The sequence below is a fragment of the Glycine soja genome, chromosome 6 (assembly GCF_004193775.1).
Source record: "Glycine soja cultivar W05 chromosome 6, ASM419377v2, whole genome shotgun sequence".
NCBI classification, from domain to species: Eukaryota; Viridiplantae; Streptophyta; class Magnoliopsida; order Fabales; family Fabaceae; genus Glycine; species Glycine soja.
The window spans coordinates 12932894-12954330 of record NC_041007.1 but is presented as its reverse complement, the minus strand read 5'-3'; the positions used below and the strand labels follow the sequence as shown (position 1 = coordinate 12954330).

Sequence of the window (21437 nt, the reverse complement as noted above, 5' to 3'; positions counted from 1 at the left end):
ACGCCGTCTCAGGTGCATATTATTCTTTTGAAATTTGAAATACGAAAATTTCTCATTATATGATTAATTTTTTAAAGAATCAACTAAATAATAAAGAATGTGTTAAAATAATATTAAAAAAAGAAATTAATTGATTGACAATATAGTATTTTTTACATTACAGTGTATCAAAATTAAATTCCAAGAACTAGGCCATAGGCATACATACAAAGTTGATCACATAGACAAAAGGAGCCGTTCTATCCCCAGATACTTGTTGATATGCAGACAGACCAAGACGGGACATTCCAGAGGAAAAATACTAACTTCATGTTTGGTAACTTTTGATCTGCGTTAAGGAAGAAGTTACAAAAAGTAGCTTCTTTCTTCAACATGCAAACAAACACGTAAAAGCAAAACATCGGTGGGTCTTGGGAGCTGGGACAGCTCTGCTGCAAAAAAGTAAATATGGGGTTATCTTTTACCCAAGAGTGAATCAAGGAGCGCAGCTTCTTCCTCCTGCGTATAAGACAACACAAACCACATAAATGAAGAGTCAAACTTAACCAAAAGGAACATCACTTTGAAAGACTAAAACCACATACCACCAAGGCATTAAACTCAGTCTCTTCATCTATAGCGCTAGTGATAGCCGGATCCTCAAGCAGTTCCTGTTCATAAAAGTTGAGATTAGCAACCTCTTTTTGTGATCATGAAATCAGAATTTGTATCCCCCTTCCCCCATACTTGGGCACTAAGCACTAACATTGATATTAAACCTTATGATACACATTAGATAGATAATGAGAGAGTGTATTGTGCATCCCTACAAATAGGATACAGCAGTGCAAAGAAAATAAGGACGGTTAGACTAAATGGACAGTTTGAGGTTGTTAGGAAGTTTTAAATTGTTTGCGAAAACGAAATTGGCAAATTAACTGCAACACATGGGAGATGAGAAAGGAAATAGTGATCAAATTCTGTAATGAGTGTCAACTTACATCGTCAGCAATTTGCAACACCCCATTCTGATCCTGCAGCAAATGGCTAAATTAATTATTTCTGGCTTTAGAACACTGGTTTCACATGCTAATCAGATAAACTGTAGGAACCAAGAGTACTTCGATAGTAAATTCACGCAAGTATTCTGACCAGTTTCCAGTCAAGTCAACTATAAAATGAGTTTGATAAGAGAGAAAACGTCATGGGTAAATGAAGTGTTGCCAATGTTCAAAAGAGGGAATAGTTATTTTAAGAAACATGATATGGAAGCTTACCTTCACAGCAACAAAAAGAAGGGGATCGGATGGTGTATATATCATGTAGTGTGCTTGTTCCTGCAGCAAATTGATATAAATAAGCTCTAAATTTTAATGCCCATATTTTTCTACATTAGGTCAGTCACAAGCAAGAGCCTAGAGGTTAACTTTAGCAGAATATAAATTGGATGACAAGAAATGTCTCTTAACTATATATACACAACAAAAAAAGAAGCCATAAACAATATTGAATTATTGATTTGTAGCAGAAAGGAAAGCTAACATGAATTGGACCACACAACCATCCACTGGCATAAGAAGATTTTTAATTACTTTCAGATGTCAACGAGGTATTGGTAGTGAATGATTAATCCAAAAGACTAGGTACAAACATAGTTAAATACAAAAGAAATTTTTATAACAAGCATTATGATGAGGCTTTTACAAGCTAACACATTTGTATGTTCACCTTCATAAGTTTGCTTATTTATTATTCCATGTGATGTTGGTAACACTCTAATTAAAAAATGGAATACTTACTGCATAAAAATTACAAAATTCATTTCAGAAAGCCATTCATTATCCTGTTCATACTAGTGAAGAATAAAAAAGTCTCCACAATCAAAAGAATTATCCCAAATAGCTACAAAATCTCAAAACATCCAAACTCCAGAAAAGAAAATAATAACTGGGAAGTTATGCTTCTGTTAAAAATAAACATCACAAGGAGTTATAAGGTTGGCTTGATGGTTGAAGGGAAAAGGGGAGAGGAAGAGGTCATGGGTTCGAATCCCTCTCTCTAACAACAACTAATAAATTAACAACTAACATTGACCAATAAAAAAATAAAAAGAATAAACATTACAAAAGAAAACATAAATACAACAACATATTTGTGCAATTGAAGGTAACAAGATTACCAGACTGAAGTGTGCAATTTCTACACCTTCGGTTGGCAAGCTATCACCTTTACTATCTGCAAAATGAGAAACATCATCCATGAATTTCAGAAATGCAATTAAAATGGTTATGCAGCATATTATCACTTTAGCATTCCCTACACATTACCCTTTTATTTAATCTATTTAATAAGATCAAAGATGGCAATGGAGGGGAATAGAAAATTGGAGTTAAGTATGTAAAGCATGTATGGTCTCCATATCAAAATAAAAAAAACACTATAGTAAACCAATTGAAAGAATGAGTGTAGAAGTAGAAGACATGCCATAATTCTTATGGATGAAAAGGCATGTAAGAAAGATATATTTTTACCAAACAGAAATTCTTGACCCAACTTCCACGTGAAGATTGAATACAAGAGATAAACAAGTCATCTTTAAAATCTTAAAATTGTCAGTTTTACAACCTACTACATATTTAGTATGTGTTTTTTTTTTGGTAGAACTATATATTTAGTTTTGATAAAACTAGATAGACAATTGTGAAAGTAATGGGTAAATAAAATAAACATACTGCTAATATCTATGAGTCGTGATTGTAAGAGAATTTATTATCTTGAGCAGCAACCAAACAAATGTCACAAAAATAGACAGGAATAAACAGATCTGCAATAAATAAATCCTCAGCAGCTCCATTTAATTTTTATGCTTGTATGCTAGCAAACTCATTTTTATTTAAAGGGGAGATTAACTTCCCTTGAAAAACAATTAACCAAAAATTATGTCTGGGTTGATGAAGGGAATAGAACAAAGAGAAAGATATATCTTCACCAGAAAGGTGGCTTTAAAAGCAAAGAGAAATGAACAAACAACAAGACCAAGCTCCAATAATCATGTATCCAAACTGTTCACATTAGAAAACACATCCCTCTATGGAATCCTAAAGCCAAAGAGAGACTCGAGATCTCAGCAACTGAGCATGATAATGAGGGTATCTAGTATCGCACCTATTTATGTTGTGTGCTCTCTAATGATAACTCTCATGCATAAGTATACTTAGTAATTAAGTCACAGAAAAATTGCCGGATTTTTCCTCTTTTATTGTTTCTTTTTGTGCGAATTGTTAGGATTTTAACACCATCTGAATTTTGTCCATTAGGTACTTAAACTAGTAAATTTATACTGTTTTGGTGGTGTATTTTTTGTAGAAACATAGAATAAAGCTTGGAAGAGAAGTTGAAGGTCTAGAGAATCTCACTCAGCGCGACACAGTCGCCAACGGGCAGCACTCGCTTAGTGCGAAAAAGTCATATGAAGAAGTCCGATATCACGTAAAGGCGCGCTTAACACGAGACCACTTACTCCTTGCTTAGCACGCAATCGCGCTTAGCGCGAGGTCGCGAAAAAAATAGAATAGGGCTGCATTTTAAGTGAGGAAAAAGGGGGGAGAAATTATTCATTCATCTCCATTCTTCTCCACTTTCTTCACTCTCTTCTTCACCCTTTTTTGCAATTGTAAGTCTCTCTTGATGTAATGACTCTTACTATTTATTTAATGTTATTTCAACTTCATTGTCTCTTTTATGTGTTTAGTCTCATGTTTGTGGCTTGATCATCCATATTCATGCTATGTTTTAGGGTTTAGGCATTGAAAAATGTTTATATCTTAAGAACTGGAAAAGAGAATCTAAATAATTCATCTCTAGTAACAAAAATGGTGTTATTTAGCATGTCGTATGCATCTCCGTTAATAATGCAATTTAACTAGTTTGTCTCTTAAGAGATTAGGAGAGAAATTAGGTAAATTAGACTCTTTCGTGTGAGGAATCATGATTAGAGTATATAAGTAGATGTAGGTACTAATTGGAATAATATTAAATAGAGAAAAATCATTAACATTGCATTAAGAGTAGTTTCGGTAAACTAAGTCCCAACATATTTGTATTCTGCATCAATCGTCACTTCATCGCTCCTACTGTTTGTTTTTTCTTGCCTTGCACGTGCTAGATAATTAGTTTAAGTTTATGACAATTTACTTCTAATGTTACATATCACAAATATTTGAATCAATTCATTAATTGCTTAAAAATTGGATAGACACAACTCTGAGTACAAACAAAGTCCCTGTGAACTCGACACTCAAACTTTCATTTTACTTTACTACTTGGACAAATTGATGCACTTGTCAATGAGTTAACATCTAACAGGTCTTATAAGTCATAACTGTTTTCTGCTGTGTATTAGAGGGTGGTGCATGTAGCATCCCTCCCACATGTAAATTCATAATGGTGCTTATCACACCTTACTCACATGTTAGAAAACTCTAGAACCCCATTAGTTGGGCCTGGTCCCTTAGGTTTGTGGGCCTAAGATCCTAACGCCATGGCATGATAGTCAACTAAACTTTCCCTCAGCCGTTCTTTATGATTTTGGACGTAAAATTATAGATAGATAGAGTCTAAACTGCATGATTAAATAGCATCCCCCATAAACTATAGAATATTTGTGATATTAACATCCATGTTGTGAACTAGAATATTTTCCATGTTAATCTAAATATAAGACATAGCTATTGTAAGAAAAAGAACAAGCAAAGAATTTCTTGCCTGTATGAAAGTCAAATATGTCCTCTTCTGAATAACAAAAACCACCACGAGCTGTATAACAGTATCTAATAAGGACAGACAAAAATATTTAGTGACCAAACACAGTTCTATGACATTTTGAATCCATAATAAAAGACAGACATACCCACTATGAACCAGATACAAGCGTATCTTGGCAAGTGCATAAGCAGCAGAGGGCAGAATAGATTCAAGTTCCTCATCACTGACCTAAAGAACAAATAAAATATGAATTGGAATGAAGCATTCAAATACCACAAAACAACAAAAACCTTTTCTCACCAAGTGGGGTCAGTTACATGGACGGACCAAATCAAAGGAAGCCATTGTGTTTTGTCAAAATAAGTTTTAAACACAATCAAATTGTCTGCCTATTTCATAAATATTCCACAAAGTTTGAAGTTCGATGTCAATAGCCTAAAACAACCCTCCGCATTTCTCTAGGTGTGGGACTATCTATTACAATTGGCAATAACACGACACGACACAGGAATAGTTAGGATTGAAGCTTCACCAAAAAATAAAAAGGGAAATAGTATCTTTTTTGGTCCATAATAAGCAAAAAGGTTTTATTGATGAAAGTTGGTGGATATTTTAAAATTAGTTCAGGGGTTTGACAAGAGTGACTTATAAGCTGTAATATAAAATGAGACCACATGTCCATGTGAAATTTAATTGTGGATCACATTTTCAAAGGTTTCATTGAATAGGTTAAGAAAATTTACTCCTAAATCAAGAATACACAAACAAGCTGAGATTTGGGATGCAAAATGGAAACTTACATCCAACCATCCTTCGCTCGTGTTCTTCAATATTTGGATAGGCCTGCAGTAAAAATTCCACAATTAGTCGAGTAATAATTAAACCAAAGGTCAACAAAATTCTGGATTACCGGCATAGTCATTCAAGGACAGAGGTTCAAGTGCAAAAACCTTTTTACTCACATATCAGCGGGGCAGAGCAACATACAATCATCTCCTTGAGAACTCTTGAACTCTCTCCTTACGACACACTCTAAGGGAAGGTTATTCGCCGGATCAACCTGTCACCAAGTCATTCATAATTCGTCACACTCCGAATTAACATAACAAGAACGAACCCTAAATTCCAATTTTAAAAGTGGCAACAACCTTCCTATCAAAATTGCACAATCACAAGAATTTGTCCATAACCATAACAGAGATTTTGGAAGCAAACCCTCATATTCTGTAAACATTACATTTTCATTCAATTTATAAAAATAAAAAAAGGGAAAAGAAAAACTCACTAGAGTGGCGAGTCGGTCTCTGGAAGCAGATAGAACTTTACCGCGTTCGTCTACGACGAATCCCGTGGGTGGTTTGGGCAGTGACGTGGGAAGAGGAGGCGGAAGAGAAGAATTGGAAATGGAGTTGGAATCAACAGTGACAGAGTTACTCTTACTGTTCTTTTTGCTGTTGTTTTTAGGGTTTCTGTTGTTAGAGGAACGCTTCTTAGGTGGAACGGTGGGTGACTCGGAGGCTCTGCAGATAACAGGACGGAAGGTAGGGTTTTGAAGCGAGAACGACGGAAACGGAAAGCGTGCTTGTTTGAGCTTCGAGTGAAGAAGAGAGGGCAATTCGAGTCTTAGTCTTAGAGAAGAAGAAGGAAAAACATTCAAGGTTGGTGCCACCATTTCTGTTGCACAGTACATTCCCACCCGTTTCAGCCCCGTATTCCCGTGTATATATCTGCAAGCCAATAAGCTTCTAATGGATTTTATTTATTATTATTATTTCATGGTTTTAATTGAAATACGTGAATAATATAAAATAAAACACGTTGTTATCTTATTATAAATTATTTAATAACTATAAGGCCAGTAAACTTTTATAATTTCACAGATTTTATCATTGATATTTTCTTTCACAAATTTTATTATTTAACTTTTAATATTTTTGTAAAGTTTATCATTCAATTTTTTTATTTTCTGTATTTTTCCACTAAAATTGGTAAAAAATGATGTAAGAAATCACTTTGTTAGATTTTTGTATATTGAGTGTAGTGATAATCGATCCAAAGTATGTGACTTTCTATGTCGATTTGCGATTATAATGATATACAAATTAGTTTTTCTACATCAACTCAAAAGTAAAATATATATAATAAATAATTTTTGAAATAACCTAGTTTGGTTATAGTTTTATAAAATCACCTAATTTTGTAATAAAAAAAACCATTAGCGGTGGTAAAATACGTAAAATTTAAAAATTTATGTGATAAAATTTATAAAAATTAAACTCATAATTTGAAAATTAATAAAAATTAAATGATAAAATTTACAATTAAACCTTATATAAATAAGTCGTTTCAAATTTTATTTAAATTTAAATTTATTTTTATATTGGAAATAAACACATTTCCAACTAATTTACATAAAATTATAATTACATTTAAACCCAAGATATTAAAATCCTATTTAGCTTTTCCCGTGAAAAAAACATGGCCTGAAAAAAATATCTTTTGAAAATCCTACTACCTGTTTGGATATATTTTTGGAGATTTTTTTTAGTAAAATAGAGGATTAATTAAAGGCTAAAAGTTTGTTGTGATTTCAACCAATTGTCACCACAACAAACAACAGCACAAAGAAAATCCATATATAGAGAAGAGGAAACAAACAAGGAAAAAATCATAGGAGGCAAACAACGAAAACCCGGGTGAGAATAAATTAAAACTCTACCTAAATTTGTAGAAGAGAGTTTGTCTATTCTTTACAAAAAAAAGTCTATTAATGACACATAGGATATAGTCTCACCACAAAAAATCGTTAAGCAAAGTAACATAAGCAGCTAACCTATCCGCACGAGTGTTTCCCTCATGGTAAATATGACCTACAATCAAATTCATAGACTTAGGCATAACAACTGCATTTCACCATCTGCTTCCCAACTTCCATGGAACTAAATTGTCATCTTTGAAGACTTTAACCACCAACAAAGAATTGCATTCCGGCCACAAATGATTCAAGACCCTACAATTAGCAATTTCAATGGCCTTGACAATTGTCATTAGCTCAACAAAAGGAGCATGTTTGATAGATACGCTGAAAGCAAAACACCCCAACATACTTGCATGATGGTTTCTAAATATTCTGCCACAACTAGCCAAACTCGATGAGACTTTAGCTACCTCATCCATGTTACACTTGACCCAACCCATAATGGGATGGTGCCAAGAGACATGCTTAATCGAAGGGGCTTTCCTTGGATGACAAACAACATTGAAAGTCTTTAACTTTGTTGGATTCGTCCATTATGGGGGACATGGAGTTGCTAGAGACATTTCCCACCAACTTGACATGCGTTGATGTAACCACAACGATTCTCTGATATTGACTCTAATAAGTATCAATATGTACCACATGAAATATTGTATCAATTGATATACAATTGTTCTAATTTAATAAGTGATTTAGAACTCTTAAGTCCTAGACATGTAGTGTCGTTAAATACTTGAATTTTTTTTTCTCAAAATAATGTCTCACAATTAGTTGTTAGCTCTTGGTTGTTCTTTTTTTATTAATATAAAAAACAAGACTACAACGCAAGTGCGCAACCAAACATGAGAAAGAAAGCCTTCTAGCATCCTCAAAGATGAGTTGAGTTAAGGAAGGGGAAAATAAAATCTAAAATGGTCATGTTCAAATCTCCACGATGACTTGAGTTTGCCAAATAAATCTAGACACTTGTTAGCCTCTCTAAAGGTGTGAGCCAGAGAGGATAACCAATGAAAAATAAGTTAGTTAATACAATAATGAGATGAAAGATATTTGAACAAGTTCATTGTCCAGGATCTTAATAGCAACTAAAATCTATCTGAAACAAAACATTATGAATGGATAACTTTCTAGCTAGTTCATTTTTATTAGAAGATCATCTTTACACAACTTTGCCCCAAAAAGTGTAACAAGAACCCATATTGCCATAGAAACTCTTAATAATTCATAAAACTACTCCACTATAGATGTTTGATTTATCTAAATAATTAATGATTTAGAATTTTAAAGTATAATTAATATTTTTCTTAAATATATTCTTATTATCACTGTTAGTGATGCGAATATCAAAAAATAATATATTAATATTAAATAAGAATATTTTAATTTAAATATAATAATTTTTAATTTCATTAAATGTTTTTAATTTATGTGTAATAATCTTAAAGATTAGGGTAGGAGTCTTTTTTTTTTTCTTCTTCTAAATTTTGGACATATTTTAGACATTCATCAAATTATTTCGAATTATCCGGCAGGTGTTTGTCATCTACGTTATTATGACAACTAAATCATTAAATATTTTTTATGATCATAAATATTTTTGTAGACGTTGCTTTTATTAGTTTGTTGAAACTATTTTTATTCTTGAACCAATTTTACACTGTTGGAAATAATTAATATTTTTTTGCGAAATATTTACTATCCAGTCTAATATATCCAAAGTATTAATACTTTAAGATAAATTTATATTCACTAAATTAAAAATCCTCGTCAAAGTTTAAATTAATAAATTATCAATTTATCAATTAATTAATACTTCTCTAATTAATAAAATTTCATTATGTAACATTATTAATTATATATATATATATATAACAGTTCATCTAATTAAATTAAACATCAGTTTAATAATTTATAAATAATATATGTTAAACTTCGAGGAAAATTTTAAAAAATTTATCCTCACTAAAATTCGTTCCTGAAATGTAGTTTTTTTTATATAAAAAAACAAAATATCCTAACAAAGGTGGCATATCAGATTATCAATCATTGAGAAAACAGATTGGTGGTGTTTGAAAGTCGTTTTTAATTGTGTGTGACCGTATGGATGTATAACTATTTATTTATACTTATCGTAAGAGAGAAACATGGGGTGATTGCAGTTTGCAAGTTGGAGGTGAATGTGCATCGTTACTTGCACCCAATTTAAATTTTTAAATGACATTGGTGGGTATATAAACATGGAAAGAGGGAAAGAACCGCAGAAGCAAAGTGAGGCAGTCGGCACCAATACAACTCCAAAAAGGAAGGGAAGAAGAAGAAAGAAAAAGAATAAGAATAAGGTGATTGTAATATAGTAAATATTTTAAAATATTTGTTATTGTTTTTGCTTTTGGTTAGTTTATACTTGTTTCTTTTAGTTAATTAATATATAATTGCTAAAGGCATTATATTATTTTAATTATATAATTAATAAGGTAAACTCACGCTGTGTGATTCCTAAGTTTAAGTTTGGTTTTAGTAAGTCAGAAAGAATGATTGTGGGTGGAAAAAATCACCACAATATATTTTCTTAATTGACAAGCGATACTTATATAATAATTTATAAAAATTTACTTATTGTATTTATCTATTTTTATTCATCAATTATAATATTCCAATTTTTAAACTTTTTTCTCTCTTTGTTATACATCTTATTGTACAATTTGTTATACAAATATAATTTCTTCTTTTTCATGATTTTTAAGCTATCAAAAGAAAAAAGAAGGAAAAGGAAAAAGCAGTTGTTGAATGTACAAGATAAAAATATAAGTATCTATCTTTTATAATTTTTTATTCCAAAAGACTTAAGTGAATATATTTTAAGATGATTTTTGATTTTTAGTTATAATTTTTTGATGTGTTCTGAAAGCATTTGTTAATGTACACTTTTTTTTTGTTAAAATAGGTTATTAAGTTAGCCTCTGAAATCTAGATGCATTTTGCTCATGTATTCAAATTAAAAAATATATATATATATTAACAAATTTCATTTTCCATTTTAAAAAAGACTAAACAATAAGTTTGATCTCTTTTAATTTTTTAGTTGTGATCTAAATCTCGAATTCAAAGTTTAATATATTTATTTAAGATATCATAAAAACAACTTAATTAGTTAAAAAAATAAAAACATAAAAGAAATAAATACAGTTTATAATTTAAAATAATACAAACCCATGTGCGTCATGAGATTAAGAATAGTTGATATTAAATAGTTAATAAAATTTTGTTTTTTTTTTTCAATCAATCTGGCCCAATTATAATCGATGCTTACGTTGAAAATAATAAACAAATAGAAATGTATTTGATATAAAATACATCTAATTTGATAAGTAATAACAACTGAGAAAGGCAAGAAGCAGCCGTGTGGGTCACCTCATTGGACTGACTTCACCGCAGAAAGGGGAGGGAACTGCAAATCCGCAATTCTCTCTCTCCCGATAACGCCACAGCACAGTTTCTTTGTATTTCACAGTACAATCAAGTAAACTTGTTTTTCTTCTCTTTTATATTGATCCTTTTGATCTATTCTGAACTTCATTGATGCCTTCATGTTGTGTTTTTCTGTTACTGATTTCTATTGTTCGCTGCGTTTCGTTGAAATGAATGCTTTGTTTCGGTGGAGCTTTTTCAATTGGATTCACCTTATTCATGTTTTGTGTTCTTAATCATTAATCATATATCATGATACCATAAGCAATTTCCAAATCCACAGCTACTCTCCGTAAAACCCTAACCAACACCACAATCTCTGTCAATCGAAGCCCCAAAGGCCGTTTCGCAAACGCGTCGTGAACTGACGCACGGCATCCTAGCCCAAAGCCTTTTTTCTTTTTCTTTTTTTCCATTCGTTTGGGGTGCGTTTGGTTTAGACCAGAGAAATAAAGTAGATAGAAATAGAAGGAAGATAATTTGAAAAAGGAAAAATAAATTAGAAATGTAATGATATGTTGTCTTGTATAGTTGAAGAGAAATAAGTGAGGAATAATATTTATTTTTCAAGAAAACTGATTTTTTGTTCTAAAAAATTGATTTTTTTTTTTGCCTAAAATCGATTTTTTTGCAACCGAGGAAAGATATATTTGTAACTTTATTCTTTCCAAAATCACACAAACCAAACACACCCACACGTTTCCGTCTTCCGTAACTTATTTTTCTCTTTTAAACCGAACACTGCCTTGGGGCATTCGGAGTCTCTGACTTTCAACTTGTTAGAATCACGTGGTTTTGTATGCTGCCCACATGCGTTTAGTGAAAACAAGTTTCACACTTTCACTATCCTTTTCTTCAACTCACTTTCTTCAAAAGGTGAGATTGGATTTTAGTTTCATGCAACTGAACTTACTTTCACAACTCAATCCAACACTCATGTTATTTCTCCGTTTGTGAATTGTAAAGTGTGATTCTTTGATTCAATGGATATCCAATCACATCCTAAAGTCTTGTTTGAACAAGCTTCTCCACAATCGGAGAAAACAAAAAAGAAGATAAATGAAATATTTCTTTTTTCTTTATAGAAATCAAAAACAGTCAGGATTTGTAATAACTCACATATCCTATCTAACAAACCGAGTTAGACTTCTCTTGACAAGTTCAAGAATCTAATTATACATGAAAAGTTTAATATCATAACAAAAAAATAATTATTTATTTATCAAAAAGTAATTATCTAAATCGATTATGTAAATTTAAAAAATTTATCAAAAAAGCCTTAATCTAACATGGAAATACTACTAATTAGGTTTAGCTTAGGATTTTATGAGCTAGATTTTTCTTTCTGTAGGAGCTGAATTGTGAAGGATTTTTTACTCGGTAGCTTGTGTTTGAGATATATTAACTAGGATATTTGTGAGTTAGGTTCTTTGATTTCTCCCACAGAAGTTAAAGTTAGTATTTTCAGTTACTGGGTTGGATTTTTAATTTTTTATAGGGAATTAGTCGAGTGAGTTGATCAATACAGATAAGAAGGATTAAGAAAAAGAAAGCTGTTTCAATAAGTTTTTTATTTTTTTATTTATAGATTTAGCATTTGGATACCAAAACAGAAAAGAAAATACCAAAATAATAAAAGGAGACGCGGAGGACTCTATTAGATGGAGTTGGTTTATTTCTTTGGGATTCATTGGGTTGGTGGTTGTGGTAGTTCTTGAAGGACTAGTTGTTTTATTAAGTCAAAACAAAATTTATAATTTTTTATTTTATTTTAAATGAATTGAAATAAATATTTAATGTTAATAAATTTACATAATCGAGTTAATTAATTACTTTTATTGATAAATAATTAATTTGTTATGATATTCAACTTTTCACGTATAATGATTAGATTCTTGAATTTCTCAAGAGGGGGTCTAGCTTGGTTGAACACTGAGCAAGGTGTGTGAGTTATGAGCAAGGTACATGAGTTATGAGCAACCTCCTGTTTTCGATTCCTATGGACATTTGTTTTTTGAATTTAACATCATTTATAAAATATTTTTAAACAAAAATTTAAGTAAAATTTATGATTATTTTTTAAAAAAATTAATTATACTGTGATGGTCACATTGTGGCAACTATAGGAGAATAAAATAAGAGGAAAAAAAGTTGTCTGTAGCTAACATTAGTTTATGCAAAAGTTCATTTGTAGATATTCTCTTATATCAGCTTCTTTAAAAAATTGATTTTTAACTTATGCATAAGTTTTTTTCGATGAAAATTTTAGATTATGGAAAAATTTTCGATGAAAAAACTTGTGTATAAGTTAATTTTAGCTTATAGAGACATTTTTATTTGTTTTTTCGTATTTTCTTTTCTATGGAGAAATTAATCTAAAAAGAGATCCTTGCTACATTTCAAATATCATGTACCACTTCATTAGTTGCCGTATTAAAATTTGTTCTATCTTTTAATCTTAAATTTTAAACCCATTAAAAATAATATATTCTTTTGGTGATAATAACAATTTTTAATCTTAGTTTTGGCATTTCAATCATTTTCAATTTCATTCAATTATTTTTCTATTGATGCATTGCATGATAATATATGCCTTTGCACTGAATAATTTTATTGAATGTTTTTTGTATATTTACATTGAATCAATTCTGAAATTTTAAATTAATACAGCTCAATTTGGCTAATTATTATCAGTAATATCTATTTGAAAATATATTAAATAATATTTTTTGTATATGCATTTAATTTCATAAATAAGTGTGACGACTCATTAAAAGTAACTGAAACAATAAAGATAATTTTTTTAGAATAACTAATATCATAATAGCTTTTGCAATTCTTTTTCAATTCATACATGTAGTTTTTTTTTTTAAGAAGCCAACTGAAACATATATATTAAAAGCCCTTGATAGACCACAAGATGTGGCCAAACTAGGATTCATACATGTAGTATTTTGAGTTAAAGGATAAAAATAAATTTTTAGACATCCAATATTTTCCATTATAAATAATTACTAATTATTAGTTATTTACTTAAGAAATATTTTTAGTATGTTTTAATTTTTGAAATCCATACATGATAAGAAAATAATTTAAAGTCTAAGCAAATTGTTAAGTAGTGCTTCGATAATAAATTTTTATTATTTAACTTATATGAAGAACAATAAAAATTTATTAGTTTCCATTCATGTTGGAATTATTTCAACTTGTGGTAATTATATTGCAATATTATAATTCATAATACAAGTTGTGACTGGAGAAGCAATGGAAAACAAGAGAAATGAGGAAAGGTATAGAAGAGAAGAGAAACTCAGGTTATGAGAATAGTGTGATTCAGAAATGGTCTTGTTAGAGAGAAAACGACGCAATTCTTTAAAAGTGTAATTAGTCTCTTACCAATCATGGTAAATCATTACTTAATATAATTGTGTCTTTCTTTTTCTAATAGGACCATATAATATTACTTAACAACAAGAGAGGATCTAAAATATTGATGTGGCTACTCTAACTGAGAAAGAACAACTCACAACTCTCAGTTCCTAACAGAATGACAGAATGTAACAGGCCCAGTAGAAAATGCCACAGTTATATTGAATTTTTTTTAAGAACAGATAACAGGGTAACATGTCTAACTACTCTAACAAAGGTTAAGTAAGTAGAGAGACCCTTGGTAATTTTGCAACTTAGGTGTATGGACATCACCCCAACATGGTTAGTTGAGTGACAATGATTTTGTCTGTGCTACTCTATAGCTTACATGATTTTAGGTGTAGGACTTATATTCATAAATTAGATAATCATGCCTATACTCTTTATTTTCTGGTCCATATTCTTGAATATTTTAGCAGTAGTACTTATTTGGGGATTCCCTTCGTACATGGAGTGATACAGTTAGGTTGTTTTATACGAATAATTTCTTTTAAGGCTCAAACATTTGTCCTCTTTTGAGAGTAAAGTTGATTAATATGGTTTTTGTATAGAATAAAATGGTAAGAACGTCTAATCCTTTGTAATAGTAATAGCGAAATTTTGACTCTATGAGATTTTGGCTACTTCGCATTTTCCTTTTAAATTATGCCATAATAATTTCATATCTTAAAAGTTTAATTAAAACCCTATAAATACCCTCTGTTTGCATCCCATAACTGATCTGTGTCATTACTACTCAGCCTACCTGATGCATAGTGTTGTAGCTCCTTCTCTTATTCTTACATGCTCTTATAGTTTGTCTGTGATTTGTGCGTGCAGCTCAAGTAGTTGGCCAAACAAAATAAGATTTATCACACTAGTTTCTCAATTATATTTGCTCTGCTTTAGATCTCTTGTCCATCTAAAGATGGTAGAATATGCTTCGAGAACCAACCTTAGCTACTGTCGAGATTATGGCATTGAGGAGGACTCCATAGATGACATGCCTTTAAAAAGTGACCCCGAATGCTATGACGATGATGGCCATCTTAAACGAACAGGTACACATATTAATCATATCTTTATTTTTACTGTTTTACGTTATCTTTGTTTCTTTGATTGTATGGAATGATGATATTTGATGCCTTACTATTTGGCAGGGACCATTTGGACTACAAGCTCCCACATAATAACAGCTGTGGTAGGATCTGGGGTGCTCTCCTTAGCCTGGGCAATAGCTCAGATGGGTTGGATTGCTGGTCCTGCAGTGATGATCTTATTCAGCATAGTCACTTTGTATACTTCATCATTTCTAGCTGATTGTTATCGTACTGGTGACCCCATGTTTGGGAAGAGAAACTATACTTTCATGGATGCAGTTAGCACCATTCTGGGTACGATATACACACATTAATATGAATAGCACCATAAGACACATCTTTTATTTTGGAATTCAACTATTCAAGTATAAGTGATGTGATTATTTTCTTTTTCTTTACTAACAAAAGTACCTTTTGAAAATATTAAGGCCATTTACTTGTGTTTTTATTTCCTTTTCACTTTTTAATTACAAAGCTATCACTTTATTTTAATTTATTTCTTGTTTTCAAATATTTGCACAGGAAACAAATTGAAAATAAGGTGACAGTTTTATAATTAAAAAAATAAAAACAGTAAATGAAAACAAAAGTAAATGGAGCCTTAGCATGCACTGTCCATTCAAAGTTTCAAGTTTACATGTTTGTAGTTGAATTTACTAAAAAATTTCACGTGGATTAACATTTCTGTATATACATTGACTATCATAATCTTTTTAAAATGGAATGCATGTATGGTGTGCCATAACATGCATTATAATTGATTTTGCAGGCGGGTACAGTGTTACGTTTTGTGGGATAGTTCAGTACTTGAATCTTTTCGGAAGTGCAATAGGATACACAATTGCGGCTTCCCTTAGCATGATGTGAGTTGACCCTTACTATGTCTTTGAAATCACCAACTTTAGAAATTGAGCTTATTAATAAATAAATAGGAAAGTAATACAAATAAAATTAAATTATTTTAAAGTTTGTGTATATCAGATTTGTATGTATTTTAATTAACTTATTTTTAATTATTTATCCTGACAATCTTGTTCAGATTGATTTAACCATTTCAAAAATTAAGTAAAGAAAACAAAATAAAATTATTAATAAAATGAATTTTAATGTATCTTAACGTGTTTCAAATATGGGTATTCATCTAGAAATAAATTTAATTAATACTTCAGTAAATTTCAATCAATAAAGTGAAGTTACATTAGTTCTATTGATGACAAATTGCATGATATATTACGGTGTAGTAAAATGTATCACACAACTGAATCGTGCAGCATGATAGTTCATTCACTTCATTGCCACTGCACAGTGATGATGGTTGATCGGTTTATTTCAATTTTACTGGTTTTGATTGACAGGGCAATCCAAAGGTCTCACTGTATCATCCAATCCTCTGATGGAGAAAACCAATGCAATATTTCAAGTATCCCATACACGATCTGTTTTGGTGCAGTGCAAATTTTCTTTTCACAAATTCCAGATTTTCATAACATGTGGTGGCTCTCAATAGTTGCTTCAGTCATGTCTTTCACCTATTCCATAATTGGCCTCGTTCTTGGAATTACCAAAATTGCAGGTTATATTCCTACTTCACTTTGATGCAAATTTTCTTTTAATTATTGGATGACATTTTATTGGCACATAGCCCCTCCAATTATAGGTTTATTGCAGAAAACCTCTTATGGTTCAAAATAAAAGTGTAATTTAAGCTCTTGTAGATATGCGAAAGAACCTATGTAGGGAGAGCCAATATGCACAGTTTATCAATTCGAGGAGCTATAGTTGACCTACTACTAGAATCATGATATATTTTGTATAATTGACCTCTAATTAAAATGGGTTCTTACATTTAGCCTTTTTTGTTTAATTGGTTTTTTAATAGAAACGGGAACTTTCAAGGGTAGCCTCACTGGAATAAGCATTGGAACTGTGACGGAGGCCCAAAAAGTTTGGGGTGTTTTCCAAGCTCTTGGTAACATAGCCTTCGCCTATTCATATTCTTTCGTTCTCCTAGAAATTCAGGTACACCTTTTTTTCCTGCTTGGAAGTGAAAATAAAATAGAATTTTATCGTGTAAAACAATTCATTGATGTGCTATATTATATACACCCATATAACATCACATTAATGCAATTTTTACCATCTGATTATAGCTAATCCCACTTCATTTTTTATGCACCTATTCCACATACTCCAAGTATGAAGATATGTGAATAATATACATGATGTGCAACAAGTTTTATCCAAACTAATCAATATATAATATTTTGACTACACAGGATACCATCAAATCTCCACCATCTGAAGTAAAAACAATGAAGAAGGCTGCAAAGTTAAGTATTGCAGTGACCACAACATTTTATATGCTTTGTGGCTGCGTAGGCTATGCTGCTTTTGGAGATTCAGCACCTGGGAACCTGCTTGCTGGATTTGGTTTCCATAAACTATATTGGCTTGTGGATATTGCTAATGCTGCTATTGTAATTCACCTTGTGGGGGCATACCAAGTGTATGCTCAACCCCTCTTTGCCTTTGTAGAGAAGGAGACAGCAAAAAGATGGCCCAAAATTGACAAGGAATTCCAAATTTCTATTCCCGGTTTGCAATCCTACAATCAGAACATATTTAGCCTAGTTTGTAGGACAGTGTTTGTGATCATAACCACTGTTATATCAACGTTGCTTCCATTCTTCAATGATATTTTGGGAGTGATTGGAGCATTGGGGTTTTGGCCTTTAACTGTCTACTTTCCTGTGGAGATGTATATATTGCAAAAGAGGATTCCAAAATGGAGTATGAGATGGATTTCTCTGGAATTGATGAGTGTGGTGTGCCTCTTAGTAACAATTGCGGCTGGTCTTGGCTCAGTGGTTGGTGTCTATCTTGACCTCCAGTAATACAATCCATTCAGTTCAGATCATTAAACTCCACATAACATCTATTGCCTCCTTGGGAATGTAAGAAACTCTGAGGGTGGTGATGGTTGTGATCTCTATTGTATCATCATCTTACAAGTGGTGCTAACTCAAAATTATCCCTATGATAATTTAAGAAGAGTCGGCACTTGAAATAATTGCTGCCCAATGTATTTTAGATACTTCTAGTCTGCATTTTTTCATTATTTTGTACCAATAGAAGTGGTACGTCAAAATGATTAAATAAGTTGTAGTAATTTACTATGTTATATTGCTTATGCAATTTGTTTGTATTTTTATGAGATTTGTAATTTAATGTAAATATTATTTTTTCCGTATTGGATATATGTTAATTGTATTGTCTTAATCGTGTCCTATTAAGTTCGTATCCCTGCTTCCAATGTTGCAACCTTCTCTCATTAATGTAATTTGATTAATAATTGCTTATCCAAATTCAGGAGGAACAATTTTGGAGACCGTGTATTTGGAGTGAAAGGAACAATTTGAGGAAAGTGAAGCATCATCCTCTTGTTCACAGGAGTTAAATTTCATTGCCATTCTTTCTCAAGCGCCAGAATTAATATTGATATGTATGCGGTTGTTCAAATCTCCTGTATGAGTCATGTCTAAATGAATATACAAACTAAATATAGATGTGACTATTTTTCTTGTTATGTTCTAATGCAAGGAGCAACAATGTGATTTTGTTATGATTTTGGGATCTTACCTAATAGCCAATGCTAGCAGGGGTGGGGATTTGTTTTGCTTGTTATCACTTATCATGTATAAGAGAGTAGGATTGTGCAATCTCTTTCATTGTACCTTTCTTGCTTTGGAGACCTGAATTGGCACAACTTGTGCTTAATTAAGAATTTTCTATTATTTTTGGAAGAATATGCATGTGATATATGATGCAGTTGTGATTCATCATTCAATGGGACTAATCTTGGTGACATTTTTTTCAGTAGCTTCTTAATCTGATCGTATTTAAATATAGTTTTATGGCACGTTCATGCATTGATGTGGATCAATCAGATTGGGAACCGAAGCCATGGCCAGTCCAACTCCAGGAATTGAATCTAGGCTTCAAGGAATTTTAAACAAGTTATGCCACTAGGAAGGAAGTAATTGGATAAAACATGTGTAAGTGTAACTAATATATCATGTGTATAGTTTGAATATAAAATTTACAATCAGATTTCATGGCAGTATGATATCAGATTTCAATCAGTAATTAATCAAGGGTAATAGAGTTGATTCCTGATCCCAGGAAGAAAAAACCAAAATAGCAGAACATGCAGGTGGACTGAACACCGTGTCTGACAAAGAATTTACGCGGTTAATATAATATGTGGAAGATTGACACGTGAATGCTGAGAGGAAGGAAAGGAATCTTGGGAAGGTAATTAAAGAGAGGAATGGAATAGAGGCAGTGGGGGGGGGGGGCCCTAGAATTAAATAGAATGGATAGAGAAATTGTGAGGATTGGCCTGAATTAGGCCACGTGACGGTGAGCACATGTAATTGTAGTGTAGGTTAGGCACTGGTTGCATAAGAATAGAAAATTGTGCAAGCATCTATGTCCCTTCTAAGCACATCGTTCCTTTTATCTGATAAGGATTTTGTAATGTTTGTTTAGGTCGTCCATTCTCCCTGCCATTTTTCCTTATAATAGGATAAGATTATTAAGAGCAACAGAAAATATTTCCTGATTACAGAACTAGTTAAGCTGAACTAATCATGCATAATCTATGTGCTTATGATTAAATTTTCCTTAGATCAATAGTAATAAAGAAATAGTATAGTATAACTTTTGTGTATTATTAGTGTAAAATTATTAATTAGAAATTATTATAAAAATCAATAAATTTAGGATAGGGTATTTACTCAAAGAAATAAGTGAAAAAAAATTAATATAGTATTAATTTGAGTATAGTTAGGTCTAATTTTCTTAAATCTCATGTTTAAGTCTAAAAAATTGAAAATAAATATAATTAAAATAAATCTTATTAAAGATGATCATTTAGATTTTTTTATAAAAATTAATTATTATTAAAATTGATAGATATTTTACACAAATGTCATAATGACTAAAAAAAGAAATAGATGAAAAATGTAAAAAATTAAAAAAAAAGAGTAAAAAAATAACTTTTGTTATTTATTTTATTCTAATAAGTAAAAGCCACAATAAAAAAGAAATAAGTATATTTTTTGAAAAATATTTTTATATTAGTTAAAAAAAATCAAAATGTTATTTCATTTATCTTAAGATAAAATTATTTATTATTTTAAAAAATTCTTATAAAATTATTTGATTTTTAAAAAACTAAAAGAAAATAAAAAGTTCACTTTCCTCAATTTTCACATTACCTTAGAAATTTTATAATCGAATAACTTTTTTTTCTCTTTTTTCTAAAATAAACAACGAAAATTTCACATTTCTATATTTTATTTCTTTCTATTCTCAGAAAATTTATATTTCTATTTTATTTATTTATTGCCCTGTTTTAAAAAAATGAACATTAATTGATGTTAAGAAGTAGATCCAGGAACACATATTTTCTGTCGGTTTCTCCTATTCTCTCACACAAACCCTCTCTTGGGCCCCGTTCTTAAAATGGAAGACGCGTATAATGCAGAAGCTTATCCGAATGGAATTTCAGTTCAATTGTAACATATTGATTATGGTAATTAACATATAAGCAGGTATCACCAGAAAATAAGGGCAGGAAATTCACTTGATAGAAACATTGAGAGTGTGTTTGATGGAGAAATTTAAAATTTTGAGAAATTTTAAATTCTAAGAATTTCAAATACTTCAACTGAAATTCTTTTATTTTTAAAATTTTATGTTTGGATAAAAAAAATAATGAGGATGGAAAAAATGAATGAAAAAAAAAGAAAAGATAGTTATACTTGTTTCTCTATGCTCACATGCCGATCGATATTTTAGGAGTTCAGAGATATTTATTGAAGAAGGTTAAGAAAATTTCATTTTCGGAGGGAAATTGAAATTCCAGATTTTTAGTTGTTTAAAATTTTGTTTTA

General features: G+C 30.9%; 2 protein-coding genes across 2 annotated transcripts; one reads left to right on the top strand and one right to left on the bottom strand.

Annotated features, from left to right (window-relative positions):
• Positions 1 to 111: 111 nt before the first annotated feature.
• LOC114415819 lies at positions 112 to 6461 on the bottom strand. Its single transcript, XM_028380678.1, has 10 exons — positions 6029 to 6461; positions 5706 to 5803; positions 5544 to 5586; positions 4889 to 4971; positions 4744 to 4808; positions 2159 to 2214; positions 1257 to 1316; positions 981 to 1013; positions 585 to 650; positions 112 to 498 (listed from the first exon to the last, which is right to left on the bottom strand). The coding sequence occupies exons 1-10, from the start codon at positions 6431 to 6433 to the stop codon at positions 454 to 456; spliced, it is 954 nt and encodes a 317-aa protein (XP_028236479.1). The 5' UTR covers positions 6434 to 6461; the 3' UTR covers positions 112 to 453.
• A 4412-nt stretch (positions 6462 to 10873) lies between these two features.
• On the top strand, positions 10874 to 18777 carry LOC114415818 (amino acid permease 4-like). Its single transcript, XM_028380677.1, has 7 exons — positions 10874 to 11021; positions 15218 to 15438; positions 15538 to 15771; positions 16247 to 16340; positions 16833 to 17050; positions 17357 to 17496; positions 17754 to 18777. The coding sequence occupies exons 2-7, from the start codon at positions 15306 to 15308 to the stop codon at positions 18369 to 18371; spliced, it is 1437 nt and encodes a 478-aa protein (XP_028236478.1). The 5' UTR covers positions 10874 to 11021; positions 15218 to 15305; the 3' UTR covers positions 18372 to 18777.
• The last annotated feature ends 2660 nt before the right edge of the window (positions 18778 to 21437 follow it).